At 44.9% G+C, this 22263-nt stretch overlaps 1 protein-coding gene across 1 annotated transcript in view; it reads right to left on the bottom strand.

Annotated features, from left to right (window-relative positions):
* Positions 1–18644, bottom strand: part of FOXR1 (forkhead box R1) — a 30523-nt gene extending 11879 nt beyond the window's left edge. The window contains exon 1 of the mRNA XM_069741179.1: positions 18524–18644. Within this exon, the coding sequence (XP_069597280.1) occupies positions 18524–18644 (121 nt within the window). The remainder of the gene's footprint in view (positions 1–18523) is intronic.
* Positions 18645–22263: the final 3619 nt, after the last annotated feature.

Below are 22263 nucleotides of genomic sequence, written 5' to 3'. Positions count from 1 at the left end.
ACACCAAACATAAAAAGGGGGTGGACAAAAGTATTGGCACTGTTGGAAAAACCATGTGATGCTTCTCTAATTTGTGTAATTAACAGCACCTGTAACTTACCTGTGGCACCTAACAGGTGTTGGCAATAAGTAAATCACACTTGCAGCCAGTTGACATGGATTAAAGTTGACTCAACCTCTGTCCTGTGTCCTTGTGTGTACCACATTGAGCATGGAGAAAAGAAAGAAGACCAAAGAACTGTCTGAGGACTTGGGAAACCAAATTGTGAGGAAGCATGAGCAATCTCAAGGCTACAAGTCCATCTCCAAAGACCTGAATGTTCCTGTGTCTACAGTGCGCAGTGTCATCAAGAAGTTTAAAGGCCATGGCACTGTGGCTAACCTAACTAGATGTTAATGGAAAAGTAAAATTGACAAGAGATTTCAACGCAAGATTGTGCGGATGTTGGATAAAGAACCTCGACTAACATCAAAACAAGTTCAAGCTGCCGTGCAGTCCGAGGGTACAACAGTGTCAAGCCGTACTATCCGTCGGCGTCTGAATGAAAAGGGACTGTATGGTAGGAGACCCAGGAAGACCCCACTTCTTACCCCGAGACATCAAAAATCCAGGCTGGAGTTTGCCAAAAATTTACCTTAAAAAGCCTAAAACGTTTTGGAAGAATGTTCTCTGGTCAGATGAGAAAAAAGAAGAGCTTTATGGGCAAAGGCATCAACATAGAGTTTACAGGAAAAAAAAAGAGGCATTCAAAGAAAAGAACACGGTCCCTACAGTCAAACATGACGGAGGTTCCCTGATGTTTTGGGGTTGCTTTGCTGCCTCTGGACTGCTTGACAGTGTGCATGGCATTATGAAGTCTGAAGACTACCAACAAATTTTGCAGCATAATGTAGGACCCAGTGTGAGAAAGCTGGGTCTCCCTCAGAGGTCATGGGTCTTCCAGCAGGACGATGACCCAAAACACACTTCAAAAAGCACTAGAAAATGGTTTGAGAGAAAGCACTGGAGACTTCTAAGGTGGCCAGCAATGAGTCCAGACCTGAATCCCATAGAACACCTGTGCAGAGATCTAAAAATGGCAGTTTGGAGAAGGCACCCTTCAAATATCAGGGACCTGGAGCAGTTTGCCAAAGAAGAATGGTCTAAAATTCCAGCAGAGCATTGTAAGAAACTCATTGATGGTTACCGGAAGCGGTTGGTCGCAGTTATTTTGGCTAAAGGTTGTGCAACCAAGTATTTGGCTGAGGGTGCCAATACTTTTGTCTGGCCCATTATTGGAGTTTTGTGTGAAATGATCAATGTTTTGCTTTTTGCTTCATTCTCTTCTGTGTTTTTTCATTTAAGACAAATTAAATGAAGATAATAATACCAAATAATTTGTGTTTGCAATCATTTTCAGGAAGAAACTGAGTATTATCTGACAGAATTGCAGGGGTGTCAATACTTTTGACCATGACTGTATATCTATGGATATATTCACAGATATATCCATAGATAAATCTATATATCTATACATGGATAACTATGGCTATATCTATCTATAGATATATTTATAGATAGATATATCTGTAGATACATAAATATATATCTATCCATATATCTATCTGGCTACTTTCACACATCAGGTTTTTGCCGTCAGGCACAATCCGGCGAGTTTTGAAAAAACAGATCCGTGGTTTACCGCCGGATCCGTTTTTTTTCTCATAGAGTTGTATTAGCGCCGGATTGCTCCTGATGGCCACACGTCTCATCCTTTTTTTGGCGGGTCCATCAGAACAGCTGTTTCCAGGGGAAGGAGAAAACGTACAGAAAAACGTTTTTTTTCTGTCCGGTGAAAAATGTATGAAACTGAGATGTGAAATGATGAATTTGGCCTCTGAATCTGGTTTTTCATGCATTTTTCCATTGAAATCATGTACATTTTCCGTTCTTTCACAAAAAAAAACAAAAAAAAAAACAGGTCAGTTGCATCAGGTTTTTCACTATTTGCAACGGATCTGTTTTTTTGAAAATTTGCCGGAACCTGCCTGATGGATAGATGCAGATACATGGATAGTTAGGCTACTTTCACACATCAGTTTGTTTCTGTCAGGCAGGATCAGGCGAATTTTTGAAAAAAATGGAAGAGAGAAAGAGAAAGAGAAAGAGAAAGAGAAAGAGAAAGAGAAAGAGAGAAAGACTAACTATCCATATATCTATCTACAGTTATCTATCTCATTCCATCTGTCTGTGTAATGGAGTGTGGGTGGGACAAATGTAAAAGAGGAGGTTGGGGTAGGGTTAGGGCTAGGGTTAGGGCTAAATTTAGGGTTAGGGTTGGGGCTAAATTTAGGGTTAGGCTTCTTTCACACTTATGTCGGTACGGGGCCGTCGCAATGCATCGGCCCGACATACCGACGCACGTTGTGAAAATTGTGCACAACGTGGGCAGCGGATGTAGTTTTTCAACGCATCCGCTGCCCAATCTATGTCCTGGGGAGGAGGGGGCGGAGTTACGGCCACGCATGCGCGGTCAGAAATGGCGGATGCGACGTACAAAAAAACGTTACATTGAACGTTTTTTTGTGCCGACGGTCCGCCAAAACACTGATCCAGTGCACGACGTGTGGCCATCCGTCACGATCCGTCGGCAATACAAGTCTATGGGCAAAAAACGCATCCTGCGGGCACATTTGCAGGATCCGTTTCTTGTCCAAAACGACGGATTGCGACGGATGCCAAACAACGCAAGTGTGAAAGTAGCCTTAGGGCTAGGGTTAGGGTTGGGGCTAAAGTTAGGGTTAGAGTTGGGATTAGGGTTAGGGTTTGGATTAGGGTTGGTATTAGGGTTAGGGTTGGCATTAGGGTTACGCTTGGGATTAGGGTTAGGTTTGAGGTTAGGGTTGAGATTAGGATTAGGGGTGTGTTGGATTTAGGGTTTTGATTAGGGTTGACATTAGGGTTGTTTTGGGGTAAGGGTTGTGATTATGGTTAGGGTTAGTGATTAGGATTATGGATCAGGTTGGGATTAGGGTTAGGGGTGTGTTGGGGTTAGGGTTGGAGCTAGAATTGGGGGGTTTCCACTGTTTAGGTACATCAGGGGGTCTCCAAACACGATAGCCAATTTTGCGCTCAAAAAGTCAAATGGTGCTCCCTCCCTTCTGAGCTCTGCCGTGCGCCCAAACAGTGGGTTACCCCCACATATGGGGCATCAGCATACTCAGGATAAATTGGACAACAACTTTAGTGGTCCAATTTCTCCTGTTACCCTTGTGAAAATAAAAACTTGGGGGCTACAATATCTTTTTTGTGGAAAAAAAAATATTTTTTATTTTCACGACTCTGCATTCTAAACTTCTGTGAAGTACTTGGGCATTCAAAGTTCTCACCACACATCTAGATAAGTTCCTTAAGGGGTCTAGTTTCCAAAATGGTGTCACTTGTGGGGGGTTTCTACTGTTTAGGCACATCAGGGGCTCTCCAAATGCGACATGGCGTCCAATCTCAATTCCAGCCAATTCTACATTGAAAAAGTAAAACGGCGCTCCTTCACTTCCAAGCTCTGCGGTGCGCCCAAACAGTGGTTTACCACCACATATGGGGTATTGGCGTATTCAGGAGAAATTGCATAACAATTTATAGTTACATTTCTGTTTTTACACTTGTGAAAATAAAAAAAATGGTTCTGAATTAAGATGTTTGCAAAAAAAAGTTAAATGTTCATTTTTTTTCCTTCCACATTGTTTCAGTTCCTGTGAAGCACGTAAAGGGTTATGTTATGGCTGGCAATCAGGCAACACAGCGTGCAGTAATCAGCGCACATACAGAGATCTGGCAATTACCAAAAACAATAGGACGAGCTCTGAGACGTGGAATCTCTGTAGACTGCAGTACCTGATCTATCCTCACACAACTATAAGCAGCAGTGGATTGCGCCTATCACTACCTATGCAACTCGGCACTGCCTGAGGAGCTGACTAGCCTGAAGATAGAAATACAAGCCTGACTTACCTCATAAGTAAGCAAAGAGAACTATGCAGTCTACAAAAAACCCTAAAACGAAAACCACGCAAAGGGACAAAAAGACCCACCGTGCCGAACTAACAGCACGGCGGTGCACCCCTTTGCTTCTCAGAGCTTCCAGCAAAAGTTAATAGCAAGCTGGACAGAAAAAACAGAAAACAAACTAGAAGCACTTATCTAGCAGAGCAGCAGGCCCAAGGAAAGATGCAGTAGCTCAGATCCAACACTGGAACATTGACAAGGAGCAAGGAAGACAGACTCAGGTGGAGCTAAATAGCAAGGCAGCCAACGAGCTCACCAAAACACCTGAGGGAGGAAACCCAGAGACTGCAATACCACTTGTGACCACAGAAGTGAACTCAGCCACAGAATTCACAACAGTATCCCCCCCTTGAGGAGGGGTCACCGAACCCTCACCAGAACCCCCAGGCCGACCAGGACGAGCCACATGAAAGGCACGAACAAGATCTGGGGCATGGACATCAGAGGCAAAAACCCAGGAATTATCTTCCTGAGCATAACCCTTCCATTTGACCAGATACTGGAGTTTCCGTCTAGAGACACGAGAATCCAAAATCTTCTCCACAATATACTCCAATTCCCCCTCCACCAAAACAGGGGCAGGAGGCTCCACAGATGGAACCATAGGTGCCACGTATCTCCTCAACAACGACCTATGGAATACATTATGTATGGAAAAGGAGTCTGGGAGGATCAGACGAAAAGACACCGGATTGAGAATCTCAGAAATCCTATACGGACCAATAAAACGAGGTTTAAATTTAGGAGAGGAAACCTTCATAGGAATATGACGAGAAGATAACCAAACCAGATCCCCAACACGAAGTCGGGGTCCCACACGGCGTCTGCGATTAGCGAAAAGCTGAGCCTTCTCCTGGGACAAGGTCAAATTCTCCACTACATGAGTCCAGATCTGCTGCAACCTGTCCACCACAGAATCCACACCAGGACAGTCCGAAGACTCAACCTGTCCTGAAGAGAAACGAGGATGGAACCCAGAATTGCAGAAAAATGGAGAGACCAAGGTAGCCGAGCTGGCCCGATTATTAAGGGCGAACTCAGCCAACGGCAAAAATGACACCCAATCATCCTGGTCAGCGGAAACAAAACATCTCAGATACAAAATACAAAGTTTGAAAATTGCAAATTTTAAACATTTTCGCCATATTTCCGTTTTTTTCATAAATAATCGCAAGTAATATCGAAGAAATGTTACCACTAACATGAAGTACAATATGTCATGAAAAAACAATCTCAGAATCAGCGGGATCCGTTGAAGCGTTCCAGAGTTATAACCTCATAAAGTGACAGTGGTCAGAATTGCAAAAATTGGCTCGGTCATTAAGTACCAAATTGGCTCTGTCACTAAGAGGTTAAACAACGGAATGAACATCCTCCAAGGCCGGTGATTACATAATTTTTGTCAGGGATTGTATTGGTCTGACTTTCTCAGATAAGAGGGGGAAAAAAAAAAAGAAGAAAAAAGAAAAGTAGGCGTGACACTAACCTCAGATACATGAATGAGACAGGACTAGTTCGGCAAGGCATCTCTCCCCTGGCCTAATCTTGCCCCAGATCTTATAATCACATCTCATTGGGTACAACTGACAGCCTACTAGTGCTTAGCATACAGTTAGGTCCATATATACAGTATATTTGGACAGAGACATTTTTCTAATTTTGGTTATAGACATTACCACAATGAAATTTAAACAAAACAATTCAGATGCAGTTGAAGTTCAGACTTTCAGCTTTCATTTGAGAGTATCCACATTAAAATTGGATGAAGGGTTTAGGAGTTTCAGCCCCTTAACATGTATCACCCTGTTTTTAAAGGGACCAAAAGTAATTGGACAATTGACTCCAAGGCTATTTCATGGACAGGTGTGGGCAATCCCTTCGTTATGTCATTCTCAATTAAGCAGATAAAAGGCCTGGAGTTGATTTGAGGTGTGGTGCTGCATTTGGAAGGTTTTGCTGTGAAGTAAACATGCAGTCAAAGGAGCTCTCCATGCAGGTGAAACAAGCCATCCTTAGGGTATGTGCACACGTCAGGATTTTTAGCGTTTTTTTGCGGAATTTCGCAATAAAAACGCTATAAATCCGCTAAAAAAACGCTATCATTATGCATCCTATCATTTAGAATGCATTCCGCATTTTGTGCATATGTTAGCGTTTTTTCCCGCAAAAAATAACGCATACCGCAAAAAATCCGGACATGCTCTATCTTTTTGCGGATTTTCTGCAGATTTCCTATCAAAATGGACATTCCGGAAAAATCCGCGCAAAAAACACGTCAAAAACGCGCAAATTCCGCGCGAAAAAAGCACGCGGATTTCTGGCAGAATTCTCAGGATTTTGTCAAGAAAAAATCCTGACGTGTGCACATACCCTTAAGCTGCGAAAACAGAAAAAACCCATCCGAGAAATTGCTACAATATTAGGAGTGGCAAAATCTACAGTTTGGTACATCCTGAGAAAGAAAGAAAGCACTGGTGAACTCATCAATGCAAAAAGACCTGGGCGCCCACGGAAGACAACAGTGGTGGATGATCGTAGAATAATCTCCATGGTGAAGAGAAACCCCTTCACAACAGCCGACCAAGTGACCAACACTCTCCAGGAGGTCGGCGTATCAATATCCAAATCTACCATAAAGAGAAGATTGCATGAAAGTAACTACAGAGGGTTCACTGCACGGTGCAAGCCACTCATAAGCATCAAGAATAAAAAGGCTAAAAAACATCTAAAAAAGCCAGCACAGTTCTGGAAGAACATTCTTTGGACAGATGAAACCAAGATCAACCTCTACCAGAATGACAGAAAGAGAAAAGTATGGCGAAGGCGTGGTAAAGCTCATGATCCAAAGCATACCACATCATTTGTAAAACACGGCGGCGGCAGTGTGATGGCGCGGGCATGCATGGCTGCCAGTGGCACTGGGTCACTAGTGTTTATTGATGATGTGACACAGGACAGAAGCAGCCGAATGAAGTCTGAGGTATTCAGAGCCATACTGTGTGCTCAGATCCAGCCACATGCAGCCAAACTGATTGGTCGTCATTTCATACTACAGATGGACAATGACCCAAAACACAAAGCCAAAGCAACCCAGGAGTTTATTAAAGCAAAGAAGTGGAATATTCCTGAATGGCCAAGTCATTTACCTGATCTCAACCCAATTGAGCATGCATTTCACTTGTTAAAGACTAAACTTCAGACAGAAAGTCCCACAAACCACCAGCAACTGAAAACCACTGCAGTGAAGGCCTCGCAGAGCAGCAAAAAGGAGGAAACACAGCGTCTGGTGGTGATGTCCATGAGTTCAAGACTTCGGGCAGTCATTGCCAACAAAGAGTTTTCAAACATGTACTAAAAATCAACGTTTTATGTAACGTTATTGAATCTGTCCAATTACTTTTGGTCCCTTTAAAAACTCCTAAACCCTTCATCCAATTTTAATGTGGATACCCTCAAATGAAAGCTGAAAGTCTGAACTTCAACTGCATCTGAATTGTTTTGTTTAAAATTCATTGTGGTAATGTCTATAACCAAAATTAGAAAAATGTTGTCTCTATCCAAATATATATGGACCTAACTGTACGTGCTGGGATAGGGCGTGATCCAAGCATGCTCGCGTGCTGACCGAGGGTCTTCACCGTTATCGAATAAAATCTTTTGAGTCCCCGCCTCTGGATGTTTCGTGACTTCGACACCTGCAACACTGTAAAGCAATTCCTGTATGTGTTATGGCTGTCGAACAGGCACAAGACATGCAGGTGCGGGGGATTTGAACATATTATTTGAGTATGCTGAATACACTCGGTTATCTCCCAAGCATGGTCGGATAACACCTCATCCCAGCACGTTCGCTCATCACTACAGCCTACATTCGACTGTGCTCACATGTGGAAGTCACGGTACATTGTGTTGCCACAATCACAAGAAAAATGTGCAACATTTGCCAAAAAAAACAAAGTGGCCTCAGAGTGTCAGCATAGTCCATTGGAATGAATACAGGCTGTGAATCACACCCTGGGCGGCATGATGAGAAGATGCAAGGCTGGACTAGTGCAGGGAAGAAATGGCAGCTGGTCTTCTGGCTCATCAGCACGTCACCCTGCGGTATATATGCACATTGCTCCGGGAATGCAAGGTTAGTATTCACATTACACATGTAGAGCAGAGGCATTGTCCTGTATGCGGCTAGAATGGAGGATGGGGACAGCCATGGGATCTGACAGGATCGCCTTAAGCAAAGAATATAAAAATATATATATATATTTCCATCAAACTCTGCGTGCGAGAAATTAATTCAGCCTTACATGGTCATCATTATAAAGAAGAAAAAACAAATGCACAGAGGAAGGCGAGCCATTATCAGGTGAGAACTCCATCCAAAATGCATCATATGTGGGGATTTTATCATTACACTACAGATGTTAAAGTGTCATCTGGCCATAGGATTTTTTGCATCCTGGTCCCTACAACCTCACGAAAAAAAAAATGGTAAAGATATGCAACTTTTTTGTAAAAAAAAAAAAAAAAAAAAAGTGTGGAAGAAGCCAACGGCCTGTAAGACAAGTGTCCCTGTAGTATTAATCTGTAAGAGCTCATACTTACCTGTGACAAACTCAGATGAGTCTCAGACGTCAATTCCCGGCACTCAGGAGCGGAGCATGCGGCTGCATGTATTCCTATGCGGCCGCACGCTCCGATCTGAGTGCCGGGTATTGAGGTGTGAGACTCATCCGAGTTTCTCGCAGGTGAGTATGAGCCCTAATATGGACAGACTAAATCTCGTCATGAGTGTGCTGCATCAGTAGCAATGACCCCGTGATCCTTCTGGGATGTCTCAGCAGAAAATTGTAGTATATATGTAAGGAGGTTGCTTTCTCTGCTCCTTACCTGGAACCACTTAGTCAGACAGCTGGGTTGTTGAGGGGGAAGACTTTCTGCCCTGGACAGACGCGACCATGTGATAGCTGGGGGCAAAGAGGAAGAGAGAGGGGTGTGGTCAGAAAAAGAGCGGGAGAGCAGAGTGCGCGGGACAGAGGGGACAGGCGCCAGAGAGAGAGAGCAGGCTGCAGCGCCGTACTCCCCGAAAGAGAGTGCTCCCCGTGAGGGCACTGAGGCCGAGATACCAGCCGTAGGGAAGGCTGGATGTGAGAGTGTGTACTTGGAAGCCTCCGTAATCAGAGAAGATGTATCCCCTGACAGTGACCTGAGCGCGCAGCCCCGGTGACCGCAGTGACAAGTCAGGACCCCCGAGTGCAACAAGTAAACTGCTCAGTGTGTGTAGCATTGCTACTGCAGAGAGACTGTCAGCCTAATATACAGAGACTCGCAGCAGAGTGGCTGTGTTACTTCCAGCTTCCCTGGGAGAAAAGACTGCAAAGACTTAACCCCGGAGTCTCCAGTTCCCAGGAGACAGAGACTTCAGGATCTCAAGCGCTGCTGGTGACTGTACCCACGTTGGAATAAGGACCCTCCAGTCAGGACCGCCCTGGATTGATAAGTTACAAGAACACTCGTTAACCCTTTCGATTCAGCTTAACTGTATCTCTATTAACCCTCTGCTTACTCCTTGCGAGGAGAATCTTACTCCTGTTAATAAATTCCCCTCAACAGTTGGTCTGTCTCTTCCGTGGTGACATACTCAACCCTACACTCTATTACACGTGAAGAAAAAAAAAAAGAATGGATGCAGTATGGATGGAATACTGATGGCATACTGAGCAAATACTGATGCAATATGGATGCAGCCATATTCCTATCACTACTCAATGTTCCAGTTCACAGCTAAAAAAGGTTCAACAAGTGTAATAACAGTAAGATGTATGATGTGTGCTATGTCTGACCACATAACCCGTAGAATGTAAGGACAGGGTCCTCTCCCCTCTGCACCAGTCTGTCACTGTAAATTTGTTTACTGTAAACGTTATCTGTAACCCCTTTTCTCATGTACAGCACCATGGAATTAATGGCGCTATATAAATAATAATAATAATAATAAATCCTCCTAATAGCCATCAGTGTAGGATAATGCACTGACCAGGGCTAACCTGAAGCCCTTCACACAGAGCGCACCGCTCCGTGCCATAAATCAGAACGGTGGTGACTGCTGCTCCTTCCTGAAGTAAAGGCTCAGAGCGAATAGCTGCTACTCCGACTTGTAATCGAGCTGACCGACTGGCTGAGCTAGGGAAAAGCGCCTTGGAGGGTCACATACTGACCGCTGGCTCTTTTCCATGCGCTCTCTCTTTTCCTGGAAGTCTTGGAGACGCTTGGTTCATACTGTGCATGTGTGACTCTCCAGGGTCCTGGTTGTCACAGTGGCATTGCTTTCCTCACAGGGAGAGTGATGTCATGCTTGGAAGCGATGAAGGATCCCTTTTGACAGGTAATCAGCACATACAACACCATTCTGACTCCAGGCCAGAAGGGGGAGCTCTACACCCGACTTCAGGGGGGACTTGCCCTCTCTGGTCGGGAGAAGGAGTCAGTTGCCTGGCAGTTGGGAAGAGTTGACAGTTGGTGCCAGACAGGAGACGGGAGCAGTCTGAGGCAGAAGGACGAGTGAGGGGCCGTGTAGCCTGAAATGCTGCAGCTCATAGATAGCGAGATACAGAAGGAAGAACAGCTTGTAGCGAACGTCCTGGAGAGCGAAGCACAGGAGAGCGATAACAAGGGAGAATAGAAGCGACTGGGCTACCTCCCTGATAGAGCGCCAACACCGGTAACTGGAAGACTGAGGTTGTGTCATACGCAAGGAGGCACAGCAGAAACCCGTAGGACAACTAGACTACATGTAACTTGTCTGCACTAACACCCAGGAGACACAGTGACACAGAGCCTGGGTCGTTATAGAGACCCTGTAAACAGGCTAGAGTCACCTGTCATACGGGTTTGAGTACTACATAAAGGGGGACAGAGAGAACCGAGATGACCTTGCCAGAAGCCTTAGGCAGTAAGGGACTACAATACCACCGCGCTAAAAGGAAGGCTTTTATCTCCACCTGGTTAAAGGGGACTCCGAACTCGCTTCCAAGCCGGCTGGACCCTGCATGTACCTGTGATCTGGTGCTCTGGACTGGGGCTGCCTGCTACCATCAGTAAACCAGGTAAAGAGACTGCGCAACTGTGTCTTCCGTTCTTTATCGCACCACTCACCATCTTCATCTATTACACCGGGAGCCCCGGGGACCCTGTGGGAAGCTACACCATCCCAGCTGCCATAATATCACCCCTGTGGACTCCTGAAGCGTCGGTCATCCCTGACCGAATACCACAGGTGGCGTCAAACTCTTATTATCTCACAAATCCCATTAAAGACCCTCCTTTTTACTTGGGCGCTGACGGCCATGGACCGGGTTTGCTCCTGCCGTGACATCCCTTTATGTACCGAACCCGGTACCGAGTACCCCACGGCCCTGGCGGGCGTTTCACATGCGCAGTAGTAGAGCAAAGAAGTAACATTAGGCCACGTTCGGTATTTTACCTCAGTATGTGTAAGCGAAGATCAGGAATGGAACAATCAGAGGGAAAATATCATAGAAACACGTCACCACTTCTGTATTATCACCCACTGCTGGTTTTGGCTTACAGATACTAAGGTAAAAAAACAAAAACAAAAAAAACCCTCACCAAACACTGAGTGTGTGCACGTGGCCTTAGCAATCGATTGTAAATGGCTTGATTACTGTCAGGCCACCTTCACACACAAGTGCTACCCAAGTTTTCATGGTTCGTGTGATAGTCTATGGGGCCAGTCACGTCTGCGATTTTTCATGTGCCGAGAGGAAAATCCAGTCCTCAGAAAATCACAGAGATATGTCAGATGTTGATCTGAGGGTTGGATCAAAATTGGCAATGCAAGTCAATGGGTCAGTGTTTAAAAATAAAAATATTGGACTGCACTTGGATGACATCTGAATGAGGTCAGATTTTCACAGTCTTTCAGAATAGGGCAAGGTGAAGAATTTTTTTTTTCTCCATTTATGAAATAATCAAACCCACTGATCTATTTTTCTCAGACATGGAGAAATACGATGTGTGAATGATTATTGGTAGCAAACTTATGCAAGCTTTTGGATTTTTTCACACATTCAAAAAAAAAAAAAAATTATATATATATATATATATATATATATATATATATATATATATATATATATATATATATATATATATATACCGTATATAATTTTTTTTTTTTTTTCCCTTCAGGATTGCCACCCCCTCTCCCAGTAAAGAAAACCCACATGCAATGCTGCAGACTCCCAGAGATGATGTATGTCTGGCCAGTAGCCATAGCAAACCTGAAGAGCGCAAGAAATAACTTTTAGGCTATGGGCACACGTTATTAAATGGATGCAGAAATTTCTGTGTCTCTTGACAGGAAAGGCGCAGCTGCAACATGCACGCTTAAGTTTTTGCTGCGTATTTGACTGATTTGAGAGAAGTCCGTGGTGAAATATGCAGGGAAACACAGAGAATTCACACGCTGAAAATTATTTTCTGCGCCAAATCTGCAAGTCACAAATAAGCAACGTGTGCATGACACGTCCGGTTCCTCCCTCACTTTTTTGGCATCAGGTTTAGCTAGCAAATCTGCAATGTGCACACAAGCTCTAAGGCTAAGTTCACACTTGCGTTTGGCTGGTCTGTGTATGGCTGCGTATATCCTCCGTTAAGCTCCGCCTGCGTCCTGTGTACCTGTATTTAAGGCCTGGATCACACATACGCAAGATACGGCCGAGTCTCGCAGGGGAAATCCCTCCTCTGGCACCGGCACTTGGGAGCGGAGCGTGCAGCTCCATGTGTTGCTGTGCGGCTGTACGCTCCGCTCTGGAGTGCCGGCGCCAGAGGAGCGATTTCACCTGCGAGCATCTCGCATATGTGTGATCCCGGCCTTACAATGGGTACGCAGGGACATGCATTGGATGCGGATGCATCCGCATGCGGTGCTTTGACGTGCCTGCCGACCACATTGTTAAAAGATAGGTACGCAGGACGCATGTGGAAGTAGGCGGAGCTTAACGGAGGATGTACGCAGCCATACGCAGACCAGCCGAACACCAGTGTGAAACCAGACTAAGTACATTTTTAAAGGGAATTTGTCACCGTGCAAGTCTATGGGTTCATTGTACCAGACAGCATCAGAGTGCAATCCTGCGCGGTCCGTGATTAACACTCAATTTACAGAAGAAGCTTTGTATTTTATTTATTCATATGTGAAAAATCAGTGATGAAACTGATGGTTAAAACCTGACACTGATCAAACACTGATGACACTCCATTTCTTTGCGTATTTGAAAAACACGGGACATCGGAGACCTTAAAGGGGTTGTCCACTACTTTCAATTAACCCCCCAATGTATCCCCCCTAATGAATTGTGTAAATACCTTCCGTCGCAGTTTTCGCCTGTGAGCAGGTCACGTGACCCCCCAGGCTGCAGCCGCCGCTAATTTCCATCGACGTCACGTCAATTTCCAGACTCTGGAAATTGACGTGACGTCATGAGCAGGCGTGACCAGCCGCCACAGACAGCGGTCACTCATCAAGAGTGACTGGGCTGTGGGCGGCGCTGGGGGCTGCAGGTCTGTGCTGGGGGCTGCAGGGCTGTGCTGGGGGAGGGCGCTGGGGAGTCTGCGGGATGTGCCGGCCCTGGGATGTGCTGTGGTGCAGCGCCGGTGCTGGCGCCAAGATGTGCCGTGGGGCTGCGCCGGGATGTGCCGTGGGGCTGCGCCGGGCGGTCCGATGGGTCCGCTGGCCGTGCTGGGGTCTGCGGCGGGTGGGCGTCATTGCTGTGTGTCTGTGTGCAGGCATCGTCCGATGGGACTACAAGTCCCATCGGGCTCTGCCTGCTACAGTGACAGTAAGTGACACATTAGCCAATGATGGGACAGTAGTAGTCCCATCATCCAGCTAATGTGTTGAATGTAAAAAAAAAAACACATACACATATACAGTACAGACATACAACATACACCATGTGACATGCAACATGTGACAACATGCGACAAGTGACGACATGCGACATATGACATGCGCTGACAATCGCTATGCGACAACATGCGACATATGGCATGCGCCGACATCCGCTATGCGACAACATGCGATGACATGCGACATTTGGCATGCGACGACATGCGCCATGCAACAAACGCCATGCGACGACATGCACATGCACCATGTGACATGCAGCGACATGCACCATGTGACATGCAGCGACATGCACCATGTGACATGCACCATGCGACGACATGCGCCATGCACCATGTGACGACATGCACATGCGATATGCACCATGCGGCGACATGCGCCATGCGATGACATGCACATGCGCCAACATGCGCCATGCAACAAACAGTACATACAACATACATATTGACATACAGTACATATAACATAGATTACATACTCACCATCACTTGTCACTTTGATCCCCGAAGCCAGTGTCACCTGTAAAAAATGGTAAAATAATAAACAAACAATATACTCCCTGATCCGCAGATATCCAATTAAAACGAGTGTCCCACGACGATCTCCCGTGGAGAGCAGCAGTATCATCTGATGTGACCGCTCTCCAGGAATACAATGATGGTAGGTATCCTTCCATAATGTATTTCCCACAATGTATTCCTATGCCCCTGTGAGAAAATAGTCCCTAGTCTCACTTATGGCATTGCTGGGTGAGAAATTTTCCCACGCAGCTATTGCCATAAAGTGACACTTTATCCTAAGGTAACCTCTCAGTGATGCACTGCAGGAGCCATTGTCTCCTGTCAGTGTGTCACTGAGGGTCCTATAGAGCAGTGACATCACCCGATGTCACTGTTCTATAGGGGAGATCGTCGTGGGACACTCGTTATTAATTGGACTACGGCGGACAGGTAGTATACTGTTTATTATTTTACGTTTTTTGCAGGCGCTGAAGTATGGAAAGTATGGTTAAATGAAGAATATTAAAATACTTTTTTCTGGCCGTCTTTTTTTTTTTTTTTTTTTAACCCTTTCACTACTATAGGATTAATAATGGATAGGCGTCATTGACGCCTCTCCATTATTAACCCGGCTTACTGTCACCTTACAATAGCAAGGTGACATTAACCCCTTATTATCCCATATCCCACCGCTACACGGGAGTGGGAAGAGTGGGGCTAAGTGCCGGAATTGGCGCATCTCACAGATGCGCCATTTCTGGGGCAGCTGCGGACTGGTATTTGGAGCTGGGGGGGGGCAATAGCCATGGCCCCTCTCTACGCTATGAATATCAGCCCGCAGCTGTCTGTGTAGCCTTTCTGGCTATAAAATATAGGGGGACCCCACGTCTTTTTTTGGGGGGGGTCCCCCTATTTTAATAGCCAGTAAAGGCTACGCAGACAGCTGCGGGCTGATATTCATAGCCTTGGAGGGGCCATGGGTATTACCCCCTTCCCAGGCTACAAATATTGGCCCCCGGCCGTCTGCTTTCCCCCTCTGGCGCAGAAAATTGCACGGGAGCCCACGCCATTTTTTTTTTTAACTGAAACATATTGTTCACTATCCCCTTTCTGCCAGCTGACGGAATAGTACGTCAGCTGGCAGTATCCCCCGCTTTGAGGTGGGCTTCGGCGGTGAGCCCACTTCAAAAGCCGCAACATGTCAGCTGTTTTCAGTAAAAAAAAAAAAAAAAAAAAAAAAAATTTACATGATCGCTAAACTACGTAGCGAGAAAAAAAAAAAATCAAAAGCCAAAATTATGTTTTTTTGGTCACCGCGACATTGCATTAAAATGCAATAACTGGTGATCAAAAGAACGTATCTGCATAAAAGTGGTATCATTAAAAACGTCAGTTCAGCACGCAAAAAATTAGCCCTCACCTGACCCGATATCTCAGAAAATATGGGTATCGGAAAATGGCGCAATTATTTTATTTATTTTTAACAAAGTTTGGATTTTTTTTCACCACTTAGATAAAAAAAACCTAGACATGTTTGGTGTCTATGAACTCGTAATGACATGGAGAATCATAATGGAAGGGCAGTTTAATGCTGTGTGCACACGTTGCAGATTTGGGTGCAGAATTTTCTTCACAAAATCTGCATCTCCTTGCAGAAAATGCACCTGCGTTTTTTATGCATTTTTTTCACGTTGTTTGCGCGGTTTTAGTGTGGGTTTTTTGTGCGGTTTTGATGCAGTTCTTGGTGCATTTTTGGTGCAGTTTTGATGCAGTTTTTGGTGCATTTTTTGCGCGGTTTTGATGCAGTTTTTGGTGCATTTTTTGCGCGGTTTTGATGCAGTTTTTGGTGCATTTTTTGCGCGGTTTTGATGCATTTTTTAATTTTTCTTTGGTGCGTTTTTGTAAGCTAAATAAAGATGCATTATTGAAGAAAAAAAAAAAGATTTGTGATGTCATTATTGTCCAATCTCCTCTTTTACATTTGTCCAACCCGCACTCAATTACACACAGATAGATTAAATGGATAGACAGATCTACATATAGATAGATCTATAGATGCATACATCTATCTATTCATATATCTATCTATAGATATATCTAGATAGATATATCTATTGATAGATGTATGGCTAGTGTAGGGTGTGTGTCCACCGTCCGGATTACATCCAAATTAGCTGCAGATTGGATGCTGCGTACTTGTAGTCCCATCGGATGATGCCTGCACACACACCTCAAAAGACCCCACGCGCACACCCAAACAGTCCCGCACACACCTGATCAGTCCCGCACAGCGTCACACACATCCGAACATCCTGCAGACCCCACCTGCTCACATCTGAACAGTCCCGCACACACCCGAACAGCCCACAGACCCCGCCCGCACACACATACACAGTCACCGCCCACACACTTCCCTCCTCCCGAACTTCAGCGTTTCTCAGACCCACATCCGCAGCAGAACTGCAGATCTTTTTTACATCTGCGGTTTTGCTGCGGATGTGCCCGACTCAATGAATGTCTAAGGCTGCCGTCACACTAGCAGTATTTGGTCAGTATTTTACATCAGTATTTGTAAACCAGGAGTGGGTGATAAATGCAGAAGTGGTGAATATGTTTCTATTATAGTTTTCCTCTAATTGTTCCACTCCTGGTTTTGGCTTACAAATACTGATGTAAAATACTGACCAAATACTGATAGTGTGACGGCAGCCTAAGGGTGCAGAACTGCTGCAGTTCGGCACAAAAGAAGTGACATGCTGCGGAGAAAAAAAAAAGCTGTGTTTCGGTGCGGCCTTTTCCGCAGCATGTGCACAACAAGTCTGCGGCTCCCATAGACTTACATTGGTTGTGCACTACACTGTGGATTTGATGCAATTCTGTGCAGCAAAAAACGCTGCGGATCTGCAATCAAATCCGCAACGTGTGCACATGACACAGCCTTAGCATTTAGTGAACCTAGCAAAAAGGCAAGCAAAAAACAAGTGTGGGATTGCACTTTTTTGCAATTTCATCGCACTTTGAATTTTTTTCACATTTTCTGTTACACGACATGGTAAAACCAATGGTGTCGTTCAAAAGTAGAACTTGTCCCGCAAAAGATAAGCCCTCACATGGCCACATTGAGCGAAACATTATGGCTCTGGAAATAAGGGGAGCGATAAACGAAAAAAGCTCCAGGGGTGAAGGGGTTTAGAAACATGGATATGGAAATACATATCTATCTATCCATCTATCTGTGTGTAATGGAGTGTGGGTTGGACAGAAATGACATCACAAATCTTTTTGAAGGGAGAGGAGGGAGGGTTTGGGTGTGTTTTGGAGGGGGTGTGCTAGGTTCGGGCTTCGTGGCAGTGCAATGCATCATGGAACTTGTAGTATTAGAGCACAATAACTCAGGAGAAAGGAAGTTGTCGATTAACCCCATGAGAGCTGGATCCAGCACTGAAGATGTGCTGCTACAGCATGATAACAGGTTATATTGCTAAAATAGACACAGTGGATGTTTTCAGTGGCACATAATAGCAAGATTTATGAAAAAAAAAAAAATTGTAGTGGACAACTTCTTTAAAGATCCCGCGCTGCTCCAGATCATTGACAGGTCTCTCTCTGGGCCGGCTGCTCCCACCGCTGCTGCAGGTGATCGATGGGTCTTTCCATAACAGAGACCTGTCAGTCAGCAGGAGAAGGTGGTCACAGGCAGTCTCGGATTACTTATGTCTCCAGCTATACAACACTGATGGGTCTATAAAGTATATTGTTTCTGAGATGCCAAAGCTTTGATAGAACGACATACCAGGCTCGGATCCATCCTGCCTGCAGTTTGTGCAGCAATGAATCAGGTTCTTTCAGTTTCAGAGAATTTTGCTCCACAATGAATGCATTACAAACACTTTGTGGCTCACACATCAGTAACCTATGATTAGAGCTCGGATGTTCCTGTACATTTTTATACAGAGTCAGCATGGAGTCGCACCTTCCCAGACAGCACATCCACCAGCCACATAAGGGCCGCGCTCTTACCCACCAGCCACATTAGGGCCACGCTCTTACCCACAAAGTACTGGTCAATAGTCACACACTGCTGCATTTCCTCCACCATGTCCCAGTCTTCCAGACCAGTTGATAAATGAAGGTTTTCATATCTTGCTCTGTCTGAGAAGTGTAAGTACATGCTGCCTGGCTCCTCACACAGCCACACTGTGTTCAGCCTCATGCATTCAGAATTAGCAGGTGTTTAGTAAGGGTACAACATAAACCCACCCACTCACATTTAAAGGGGACCTGTCATTAGGACACTAGACCCCTAACTAAAGGCATGTTGGTAAAGGCCCCTCAAGGCCTATTACATGAAGACCTTTCTTAGGCCGGTTTCACACGTCAGTGGCTCCGGTGCGTGAGGTGACAGTTTCCTCACGTACCGGAGACACTGACACACGTAGACACATAAAAATGAATGTGTCTCTGCAGATGTCAGCGTGTTTTCACAGACTGTGAGCAAAACACGGAGACATGTCAGTGTTCGTGGGAGCTCACGGACCACATGGACCCATTAAAGTCAATGGGTGCGTTTAAACACATACCACACACTGATGCCGTCCGTGTGCTTTTTTTTTAAAAGTCATAGGGTTAAAATTGAAACAAATTGTTTCAATACACGGACAGCACACAAATGACACACGGACACGGATAGCTCCGGGACCGTTTCTTCCGGTATTGGAAATATCTGGACGTGTGAGACTGGCCTTAGGCTATGTGCACACGATGCGAATTTGCTGCGGATCCGCACTGTGATGTACAGTACAATGTTATTCAATGGGATAAAAAAGAGCTGTGCACATGGTGCGGGAAAATCAGTGTGGAATTGCTGCGGATTTCAAAGAAGTGCATGCCACTTCTTTTGTGTGGATCTGCAGCGTTTCTGGACCCCTCCATGTTAAAAATTCGCAGTGGCAAAAACCGCACAAAATCCGCATCAATTCCACATAAAAACCCGCACAAAATCTGCATAAAAAGCAGCTGCGGATTCTGCCAGGAGATGCGAATTTTGTGTAGAAAATTCTGCACCACTTTTCCTACTTGTGCACATAGCCTTATAGTATTTGTAGATTGCAGAGCAATCTATCTCTGAACGCTTGGTGGTAAGTGCAGTGAATGGACATTGCACTTCCAGCTGCCATGACTGTCTCCTTACTTCTCCAAGCACTTTCTCTCGGACAGGTCATTCCATTGTTCCCTTGCCAAGATTTTGCCCAGGTGCTGAATCCTCGCTGGGGTTGTCTCATCAGATGGGGCAGTGTCAGTGACAATGTAGCGGGAGCGGGCTCACCATTTTCCACATGTGCCGGCCCCTTTGTTGATACAGCCCCAGGCGGTGTTTCCACTGAATAACTGCCTGAAGTCATTTCTAAGTGCCTGAAGTCATTTCATCAGAAGGCAGCACGTCTAGATTTAAAGGGAACCTGTCATGTCAAAAAACGCTATTAACATGCAGACATGGGGACAATCTGCAGGGTAACAGCATTCAGCAGTCATGTAACCGCCACACTGAAAGCCGGCTGTCAGTCAGTGCCGAAGCGTGGTTACAGCCGCCACTCACCTTGTACTGATCGGTGAATGAAGCTGCCTCTCCATGACTGAAAGCCAGAGGCTGCCGGGGGAATAAAGCAGGATGTTCAGTGCAGCAGCCGCACCGTTACTGAATGCTACTACCATGCAGGTTAACCCCCTGACGACATGCGCTGTACACGTATGGTCTTGTGGGAAGTGCGTTCCTGCAAACCGCCGTGCAAGTACGATACGGTGATCACATTAGCAGAGCAGGCAAAATTATCAGTAGGTGTCAGAAATAGATCATAGCTGACACCCTGCAGTAATGCCCACGACATGCTAGCTCCGATTGGGAGCGTTTACCCCTCGGATGCCACTGTCAATAGCAGCAGCAATCTGCTTATAGAGGAAGGGGGCTCCCTTATTCCTCTGATGATCGGCACAATGTGATTGTGATCGTGCGTTGCTGATGGTCTCCATGGTGACCCCAGGCCAAATGATTTCCACAGGGTCACCCAGGTACGGTGGCCTGCAAAGTCCTGCCTTGCCTCCTGTCTGTGTGTGATTGACACCTCCAATGCCCTGCAATGCAAAAGCATCGCTGAGTATTAGATCACCGATCAGACCAGGGAAAGTAGATGTCCCATACTGGATCTAGGTGAAAAAGTAAAATAAAAAAGTGAAATAAAGTTCGTAAAAATTTTTTAAAAATGAAATTGATAGATATTTTGCAATAAAAAAAAATGCAGTTTAAAAAAAAAAAAATGAAGGAAAAAAATACACATATTTGGTATTGCTGCATCTGGAACAAAACAATCTATAAAAGTGTCATATTATTTATCCCATTTGGTGAACTCCTTGGAAAAAAATAATAATAAAAAACGAGACAAAAATATCGCTTTTTTTGTCACAGTGACACACATGAGATAGAATAACATCAATAAAAACATCATCTTGTCCAGCAAAAAAAAAAGTAGATCCATCGTCAAAAAAATTCTCAGAATATGCCGATGCAATAACAAATACTTTTCTTGTAAATTAGTATTTTAATGTGCAAAAATAGCCAATGCTAAATAACCCTGGTGTCACATGACCTGAAGAATAAAGCTGCCTTATCACCTTTACCTCACGATGAACTACATAAAATGGCGTAAAAAGAAATTCGAGTTCCTGAATTGCTTTTTATTTGTTCATTCAGTTTTTCAAAAACTGAAATGAAAATCAAATTAAATAATAAAAGTTATGTACCCCCATAAGACACCAATAAAATCGTCATCTCATCCCGCAAAAAACAGGTGCTGGAAAAGCGACATGGCTCCCAAGAAACCAATCCAATAAAATCGAAGCTTGAGAAGCCAAATGGCTCCTTCTCCGAGCCCAGCAGCGTGCCCAAACTACACTTATGACAACATGTATGGCATTACTGCAGAGGGGAGAACACAGTCAAATGAGGTCTCCAGACTGATTATCAGCTGGATAGTTCTTCAATATGAGATCAATGGAGGCCTGACCCCAGCACACCCTCCTATCAGCTGAAAACTGCAGCGGCCGGTCCTAAGCCATGTACAGGCAGAACACAGCAGCCCTGCAGATTGCTTAGTACACAAGTACTGACCTTTATATCCCATAGAAGTGAATGTACTGCAGACTTCAGACAGTGGCCACCAAGCAATTCATGGGGTTGTTGTGTATAGCCCTAAAATCGCTTAGGCTAGGTGCACATGGAGCGCCCTCAAGGGTACTCGGGCCGGGTCGGACAAAACTTTTGTCTTACCAAAATCTGACCATTCTTTGTCCATTAACTGATCAATATTTCTGCATTGATGCCAATTTATTTTCTCAACCTAAACCACATTTCGGAGGGTTTCAGCTTTCAAAAGAATAATTTGTACAACCAATGGATGAATTTAACGTCAGGTTATAAGCTTTTATTTACATAACATGGATAAGCGACATAACTTCTGTCAGGGAGTGTATGGGAACATATTGATACTCAGCGTATAAAAATACGGTCCGTAATTTACGGCCGTAATACGCAGAAAAGTCCCCAAAATAGTGGTCTGTATCTCATCCGTAGGCAGGGTGTGTCAGCGTATTTTGCGCATGTCATCCTCCGTATGTAATCCGTATGGCATCCGTAATGCGAGATTTTCTCGCAGGATTGCAAAACCGACATACGGATATACAATGGATCCATGTGCTCCAAAAAACATAAAAACATATGTACTGTTATATATATATAT

The sequence above is a fragment of the Ranitomeya imitator genome, chromosome 10, assembly GCF_032444005.1.
Source record: "Ranitomeya imitator isolate aRanImi1 chromosome 10, aRanImi1.pri, whole genome shotgun sequence".
Taxonomy (NCBI): domain Eukaryota; kingdom Metazoa; phylum Chordata; class Amphibia; order Anura; family Dendrobatidae; genus Ranitomeya; species Ranitomeya imitator.
The sequence above is the reverse complement of the archived record's forward strand: the minus strand, read 5'-3'. Positions and strand labels throughout refer to the sequence as shown.